The 8,898-nt window shown below is 45.6% G+C and overlaps 1 protein-coding gene across 1 annotated transcript; it reads left to right on the top strand.

Moving 5' to 3' along the window:
* Positions 1 to 3,129: 3,129 nt before the first annotated feature.
* On the top strand, positions 3,130 to 4,242 carry LOC123065912 (uncharacterized). The gene is made up of 3 exons (XM_044489104.1): positions 3,130 to 3,400; positions 3,532 to 3,669; positions 3,774 to 4,242. Exons 1-3 carry the CDS (start codon positions 3,389 to 3,391, stop codon positions 4,062 to 4,064), a joined length of 441 nt encoding a protein of 146 aa, XP_044345039.1. The 5' UTR covers positions 3,130 to 3,388; the 3' UTR covers positions 4,065 to 4,242.
* The last annotated feature ends 4,656 nt before the right edge of the window (positions 4,243 to 8,898 follow it).

The following is an 8,898-nucleotide window of genomic DNA, read 5'->3' as shown; positions in this document are numbered from 1 at the left end:
GTATTAAAACCGAAAACAATTATAAGAAAAAACAAAAATAGAGAAGAAAAAAGAAAACAAAACAAAAGGTCGAGAAAAAAAAAGTCCAAACAAGAAATAGAGAAGAAAAAAGGAAACCAAACAAAAAATGAAGAAAAAACAAAGAAGAGCCCTGTCAAGAAAGAAAAAGAAAAAAAGCAAAAAAAGACAAAAAGCGAACAAACAAATGCAAAAAGAATAGAAAAATAGAGAGGAAAAAAGAAAAGAAAAATAACCAAGACGAAAAGAAAGAACGGCGTGACCCGCTTCAAGTAGGGCGGACCCCCTTCATTTAGTGTAGGATGATAAGGTGGCTAGTAGCATAACCTTTCTTTGCTTTTATTTTTTTGAGCCAATAAGCTTTCTTTGCTGGGTAAAGGTTCGATCCGAAAGCTTCCCTTTTCATTCGCTTTTTATTTAACAATTCGCGCAAATGGGCCGGCCCCTCTGTTTGATGGTAAACGAACAAAAACGGAGGCTCAATACGCGGGAGCAAACGTATCAACGTCCGTTTTCGGTCCGCTTTTGACCCATTTCCGATCTAATTTTGGGTCACGTTTGCGTCCAAACGGACACGGGCGGACAGACGGGACGCACGCCCTTGTCCCCTAGCCAGCCCGTCGGAGACACAACCAATTTCCTCTTCCCTCGGCCCCCAGCATCGCCGCAGCCACCCCTGTTCCCGGCCGCATTGCCTTCCATCGAGGTCGTCCGAACTACGACCACGCCATGCCATAGCCGGCCCACACCTGCGTTTTGGAAGAGCTTTTTGCCGGCGTTCGTGATTCCTTGTCGCCGGAGGGAGAGAAGCTACGGTCGCCGGCGCCGCCCATCGACCCCAACAACTTTTGGCGGGCGTTGCATTGCGCATGGTGCCCACCCACCAACACCAACCTTGCTTTGCTGTCTGTAAGGGGAGCTCGACGTGCTCTTTCCGACCGCGTCTCCACCACGACAACAAGGTGTTTGACGCTTTGCTCACAAGGTACCATGGATAGCGGGGATATTCTTTCACAACTTTATTTGTTCATCGGATGATTCATCCTTGTATGATGAAGAGCTTGTGGTGGCTGCATTGGTCTTCCTTGACCACATAAGTAGGAAGCGGCTTCAGTTCAGGGGATCAATCCCCGCCATGCTCCGGCCTTGAACCGCAATAGGGAGAGAGGCCACAACCTTCTCTATGCTGATTACTTTGAGAATGCTGCACTCTTCAGACCACATCAATTTCATCGCCGATTTCGCATGAGGAGACATATGTTCAATCGTATCTGGGAGAGAGTGGTAGGATATGACTCAGGAATGTATCTGGTGCACCCGCACTTGTGGTGCTATCGGTGCGCCGAATGCCATATAACATCTTAAAAAATCTGAAAAAAATCTAGCACATTAACACAACATCAATGTACGATGTCACAAATTTTGTATCAAAATTTGAAACATTTTTTAGATACAAAATGACAAATTTGAGACCAGTGTGATAATGAGCCAAATCTAAAGCCCAAGTTATGTTATGTACTATTCAGTGGTGAATTTACCATTTTTGTTATGTTTCGAGTTTTGACTTAAAATTTTGTGACAACCTACATTCATGTTGTGTGAATGTGCTAAAAAATCAGAATTTTTTGAACATTTTGGAAGCGCAAGGTGAGTTCGGTGCACCGGTAGCACCACAAGCTCCGGTGCACCAGATATTTTCCCTATGTGGCCCATACTTTGAGGGCAACGAGGATGCCCTTGGCAAGTTTGACTTCTCTTCTTACCACAAATGCACCGCGCCTATTCGCATGCTTGCATATGTGATTCCTAATGATCTTGGGGATGAGTATGTGCGTATGAGTGAGCCCACATGTCTCCTCTCAATGTATAGTTTCTGCAAGGCAGTGTTCGGCCCTGAGTACCCGAGAGAGCCAACTGTCACTGATACAGAGAGGTTGTTGGCGATCAATGCCTATATGGGCTTTCCGGGCATACTTGGTAGTATAGATTGTATGCACTGGTAGTTGAAGAACTGTCCATTTACTTGACGGGAGCAGTACACGGGGCATGTGAAAGGTGACAATATTTGAAGCGGTGGCTTCATAAGATCTGTGGATATGACATTCTTTCTTCAGCATGGCCTGTTCTCACAATGATATCAGTGTGCTTCAGCTTTTTCTAGTGTTTGCAAGGCTTGCAGAAGGCCACTCCCTAGAGGTCAACTTTAAGATCAATGGCCACCGTTATAATAAGGGATATTACCTAGCTGATAATCTCTATCCTCGGTGGTCAACTCTTGTGAAGACCATACCCAATCCGCGAGGAGAGAAGAGACAGATATTTGCCCAAATGCAGGAGAGTGCTAGGAAGGATGTGGAGCGTGCTTTTGGTGTGCTTCAATCACGATGGGATATCGTTCGAAACCCTGCATTGACATGGAGCACTCATAAGCTTTGGCAGATGATGACCGCTTGTATGATCATGCACAACATGACCGTGAAGGATGAGCGTGATGATAGTATCTACGACCAAGGATTTGATTTTCAGGGTGAAAATGTTGAGTCTGAGCACCCGCCTCCTGCAAACTTTCAACAGTTTGTTCACTTTCATCGTGAAATACGTGATTAACATACTCATATGCAGCTCCAGGATTACTTGGTTGAGCACGTGTGAACTTACATTGAGTAGATCTATTGGTTTAATTTCTTTTCATGCAAATAAATTTTGATTGGGTTGTAAGACTATTAGATGTTGTTTTTATTTTCATTAGGTTGTACGTCAGATATGAAACTATTTGCTATGCTTGATTTTAGTATAGATAGCCTCCGGCGGATGTGATGCAGCCGCGTCTTGGACACACAGCCTCACATACACAAATCCGGACGGACACTGCTCTATTGCCATCCCAAACGAACAAATCCGAACAATATCAGTGTGTTCAGCCTTCCGTTGTTCATCATGCAGTTCGATCCATGATGCAGCTGACACGCCCGCTCCCGATGCCATGGTTTCGGGCGCTCTTTTTGGTCCGCTGACACCGTCAATGATTCTTTACCGTCTTTCTAGGCGTTCCTGGATTATCCTATGAACCCTCTGCCACACTCGCCCTTCCTCTTGACCGCAAGTGCTACACTGCAAAGACTGGCATGGCAATGCGCTGCGTCCATGCCGTTGGATTGCAGACGAGACCTCTCTCGCGGTAGCACTGGAATCTCTTATCTGCCTCGAGGCCAGTCAAATAACCTTTCTACTGACCATCGTTTAGCTTTTTCACGTGTTACCACCGTTGCATTTGTCCATATAAGCCTCGAACACATCTCTCCTCACCTCATTACTGTTACTGGTGATCTGATCTTCTCCGGCTCTTGATACGGAGAGCTCTGCGCTGCTCATGGCCCATGAGGTGCGCCTGCCTAAGATTTGTCCTACTTACAGTTCCCAGTTTTCCTTACACTTTGCACTAACCTTCCTCTGTTCGGTAGTACTACGAAAGATAGTGACAAATTTATGATTCTTGACTGGGAGATGTGGCAGGACGGCTGGCCTCTTGGACTGGGCGCCCTGAATCCGGGAGCCGGAGCGGTCAGGAGCCTCGGCTCCTCCTCCTCCACCGCGGCATTCACCCCGTCCCACTGCGTCTCGTCCGTCGCTTCCTCTGATCTGGACACAGAGGTCAGAATCGAGCAACTCCAACTTACCACTACCTGCAATGCAACAGTCGCATTTCAAGCCAGCAGTTGGACTTGATGCTCCTGCTTCTACTTTGTTTGCTGCAGTCGGCATGGTCTTTGCCGCGCGCTGGCGGCGGCGGCGGCGGCGGCGGCATCACGCTGGCGGCCCTGATCGGCCTGGTGGACGCCATGGAGAGCCGGCGCAGCAGGCGCCGGGGCGAGAGGGCGAGCAGGAGCGGCAAGCTGCGGGCGCTGCTGCTCTCGCTCTGCCTCCGGAGCCACCTGGAGAACGGTGGCGGCGCGGCGCCGTCGCTCGGCCAGTTCCTCGAGATGGAGAGGAGGGCTAGCGGGAGCAGTGGCCATCTCCACAGGATGCTTCCGTGGAACCGTGCCTGACGAACCTGTATCCACGATGCAACTGACGGAGGAATAAGATTTGCATGTTGTTATTCTAAAAAAAAGGATTTGCATGTTGTTGCTCTTTTTTTTAGGGACATGTTGCTCTTTTTGAATTAGCGTGAGCGAAAAAAAAATTGGCACTAAGTTTGTCGACTTTTCATTTTTTTTTTGAACAACAACAGTTATTTTTCCCCGCAAAAAAAAACAGTTATTATTCCATTAACAACATTTTACAGAGAATAGTGTGGAAGGTCTCACACTTTGGCGAGAGCATCTCTTGCAGTACAAGGTCATGTTTCTGAAAAGAGACGCCGGAGAACTACATGCCTATTTTTATTTTTGATCGCTAACTTTACTTGATGATGCGCTTTAACATTAAAACACCTGTGCGAACAAAAGATGACAACGCTTAATAGAAGCAATAATGGGCCTTATGTTCCAGTGACGTGTATTTGAATATGGAACTTGTTACTGCTGCTGATGCAAGTACCAAACAATCGGTGTAGTACTGTGGTTTCGGGATGTGGAGAGTATCTGCTATCATTGTGGCCAAGAGTAAGCCATATGCTTCAGCTTGGAGAGAAGATGACACCGGGGGAGGCATGGCCGAAACATGCAGCTGCTGACAGTGACCATTTCCTCCAAGTTGGATGATCACACCAATACCTGCTAGAGAATGTTGCATACTTGCCTCATTTGTCCAAGCCGCGTCGCGGAAGATTCCTTGACCTGCAAGTAAAGCTGGTGCTTGTGTGGTTAAAGGTTGTTGTACTACAACAATTGTTGAGTGTTGATTTTGTCCTGCCATAACCTCCTCAAGCTTTGGGCATCATTTCGTGCTTTCCAAAGGCACCACAAGAAAGTGAATGCACTAGTTATATTGATGCGGGGATGAGCCGCATTCAGTAAAACCTTAATCATTTGTGGAATGGAATGGTTATGTTCAGCAAAAGCTTCTGTTCTAATATACCAAGAAGATGAGAACCAAGCAGCCTTTGAGACGGGCCCTAGAAAAAGCATGTGCATTTCATCCTCTTGGTTGCCACATCTAGTACAATTATCACTAATATGTTTCGAGAACTTACTTGCACGCTTACCCATTGGAAGTGCTCGGCGAAGAAGCCTCCATGCAAAGGTTTGAACTCTTGGCTCCATGAGTTTGTCCCTTCAAACCTGATTGAGAAGATTTACAATCTGCATTGGAATAGATTTTGGTCTCTGATTTGCTGGTAGATTATTGAAGCAGTGCTTCTAGGCACTTTTCGAAGAGTGGTCACCTGCAGGTCGCCCCGGGCATAAAAATCGAAGACCGAAACCGAAAAGACCGAGACCTAACCCGAATAGACCGAAACCGAAAAGACCAAATAAAAAACGGTCTGCAGAATGCTAAGACCGAACTAATTATGGTCTGTTCGGCCGTGATGTATTGAGGACCGAACAGCCCATATAGACCGAATAGCCCAACCGTGCAAGATATTTGTTAACCTAAAGCCCATCTAGCAAGCCCAAGCTCCCGTCCTCACATCACCTCAGAGACCGAGCCGCCGTGCCCCTCGACACAGACACAGGAAACCTAGCCGCCGCCTGCCGCTTCACTCGCCTCCTCTTTTCTCTCCCTCAACGAACCCTAGCCGCCACCTACCGGTCGCCGCTCTGGCCCGATGCCCAGTGAGCCGTGAGCCATGACGACTGCCGCAACAAGGCACACATCGCCCGCGCTTCAGCGACCGATGAAGAACTGCACCCCGAGCCACGGCCCGGACAGGGACAGGTGGCGACTGGTGCCCCGTGCCGCCATGCCCCGTGCTGCTGTGCGGCAGGCCGCCAACCCCGACCCTCCTGCTTGTTCGACCGTTTGTGGCACGTCCATCCACCGCCGGTGTAGCAGCTGGCTGCCGCTGTTCATCACCACCACCGCACCACTCGTCCTCTTCCATGCCGGTCGCCGGCTCGCCGCCTTCTGTCCTCTTCTGGTGCTCAACCTCGCAACTGAAGGTGACCAAGCTACTACTTCTCCTGGTGTGCATATGTGATGTACAAATTGTTTTTCATTTAAGTGCATCAATATATTGTTCATGTTCTATGATGTTCAGCTTTTGTGATGTTCAGATTCAAGTAGATGTAGTGCTTCCTTGTAGTTGTAGCCTTGTAGGTGTTGCTGTTGGAATGCTTAATAGCTTTTTGTTGGTTTCTATGTTCATGGCAGAGTGTACCATGCTATTTTCATGTTGATTTGGAATGGTTACTATGTAGAGAGGATACCAAACAGACCAATGTCATTTATTAGCTGTGAAAAAATAGATTATCTGAAATGTTTTACATATTTGGAGGACTTGATTGTATGCTCATGTCAATGTTGTTTGACAGACTAATCTCCTCTCTTTTTTGTAGATGTTTTCTATATCGGAATCTGAACATGATGAGTTGAACGAGAAAGATGACACATTTATGAGTATAGAGGAAGAGGCGGATGCAGAAGCAGTTGCCGCAATAGGAGGTGACGAGTCCGTCTTACATAGTATCATTGAAGATGAAGATGCCGAACCAAATATTGTCGAAGGTGCCAATATAGAAGCTACTCGAGATGACAAGCCAAAAGGACAGAAGCATATGGCCTCAAGATCACAAATCTGGGAGCATTTCACCAAAGGTTTTGATGATAAGGGGTTAGTGAAGGAAGGAATGTGCAAATATTGTGACCGACCAATTCAAGCTACTACAACATGAAATGGGACAACAGCAATGCGCAGGCACTTCGGTATATGCAAGTGCAATCCGGATAGGAAATTGGATCCAAATCAGACCACTTTGCAAGCAACTCGAGGAGATGTCATCAGCACTTGGAGATATGATGCGGAGGCAGTTAGGAAGGCATTTGCTGTAATGGTCATAGAGGATGAGCTACCTTTTGCATTTGGTGAGAAATCTGGATTCAGAAAGTTCGTTACAGTTGCTTGCCCCCGCTTTAGTCCACCACCAAGAAGAACTTGTACCAGGGACACTGTCAAAATTTATCTAGATGAGAAGTCCAAGTTGAAAAAGTGTTTCAAAGACAATTGTGGAAGTGTGTGTGTAACCACGGATTGTTAGACTTCTCAGCAGCAAGATGACTATATGGTAGTGACTGCACACTTCATTGATGAACATTGGAAATATCATAAGAAGATTATCAATTTCATCATGGTGAAGGGCCACAAGGGGAAGGATCTTGGGAAGAACTTGCAAATATGATTGATGGAATGGGGGTTAAAAAGAGTTATGACAGTCACCGTGGATAATGCGAGCAATAATGATGGCTGCATTGTTCACTTGAGAAAGTGTTTGGTTGATGCTAAGACTAGCATAGCTGATGGAAAGTTTCTGCATATGAGATGCGCAGCACATATTGTCAACCTTATTGTACAAGATGGCCTGAAAGAAGTTGAACTTTCAATCGAACGTGTCTGAGCTGCTATGCAATACATCAAGAATGGGACTTCTCGGTTGGTAAAATTCAAGGAGCTAGAATTGGAAGAGAAGGTTCAGAGCAAGGCATTCTTGAACCTAGATGTATGCACTCATTGGAACTCAACTTACATAATGTTGAAGGCTGCCATCATCTATGCAAAGGTGTTTACAAGGTATTGTGAAGATGAACCATTGTATGCGTTAGACTTGTCTGAAGAAAAAGGAGGATTTGGGTATCCAGATGAGATGGATTGGGAAATTGCTAGGAAAATGGCTGCCTTTCTTGGGCACTTCTATAATCTTATCGTTCGTGTGTCATCCTCACTTCATGTCACTTCTAACAACTTTCTTTTCGAGGTTGGCAATGTACACATCTTGGTTCAAAATTGGATGAGCAGTACAAATCCTTTGCAAAAAGCTATGGTAGAGAGGATGAAAGAAAAGTTTGATAAATATTGGGGGTCTTGGCATGAGAATGAAAAGTTGGAGGAGCAAGGTCCTATTGTGAATGAAACAGGGAAAGGGAAGAAGAAGGAGAAGGAGAAGGAGAAGGAGAAGGAGAAGGAAAATCTCAACTTGCTAATTTTCGTTGCTGCAGCTCTTGATCCAAGGTACAAGCTATCTGATTTCACTAGGCTGACTACTTTGGAAATTTTTGGTGCTGAGTGTGGAGAGAAGGTGTGGTTTGCTGTTAAGAAATGTGTTCGTGAGTTGTTTGAAGAATACCGAGTAAGATTAACTACACCGGAACCAATAACACCAGTCTATAGCCAAGTACCATTAGAAGGAGGAGGAGCAAGTATGATGAAGCAACTAATTGCAAGCAGGTTGAGGCAAAATAATAGTGGAGGAAGTGCAAGTAGTAAATCTGAGCTTGAAAAATACCTTGCCGAAGACTCTGAAGACCCTGACAAAAAAATTTGACATCCTAGGATGGTGGAAAGAGAATTCATCTAGGTTCCCAATCTTGGCAAATATGGCTCGTGATATTCTTGCTATCCCCATTACAACGGTGGCTTCCGAGTCAGCCTTTACCACAAGTGGACACATACTTGATGACTTTAGGACATCTCTAACTCCATTTATGGTACAAGCTTTAGTTTGTACGCAAGACTGGCAGGGTCAACAAATCCTATCGATGTCAAGGAGAACTTGGAAGAATTAGAAGAGTTAGAAAAAGGTAAATCAATTAGCCAACTTCTCCATACATGATAGCAGATTACTTGTACCAAACCAATCACACACTAGCAGATTACTAATATGCACGACATACTAATATATATGCATGACTTGTCAACTTTAGTAGAAAAAGGTAAAGCAATCAGTAGTAACTTTTGTACAAAACCAATGTATGGAGAAGTTTGTATGCATTAATTGTCAACTT

This window comes from Triticum aestivum, chromosome 3B (genome assembly GCF_018294505.1).
Source record: "Triticum aestivum cultivar Chinese Spring chromosome 3B, IWGSC CS RefSeq v2.1, whole genome shotgun sequence".
In the NCBI taxonomy this organism is placed as follows: Eukaryota; Viridiplantae; Streptophyta; class Magnoliopsida; order Poales; family Poaceae; genus Triticum; species Triticum aestivum.
This window is presented reverse-complemented; position numbering and strand designations above follow the sequence as displayed.

Bases quoted from the DNA above. Each gene is read 5' to 3' on its own strand.
- LOC123065912 (XM_044489104.1), top strand. The intron at 3,670-3,773 runs GTCAGAATCGAG...TGTTTGCTGCAG, and splicing joins CCTCTGATCTGGACACAGAG to TCGGCATGGTCTTTGCCGCG.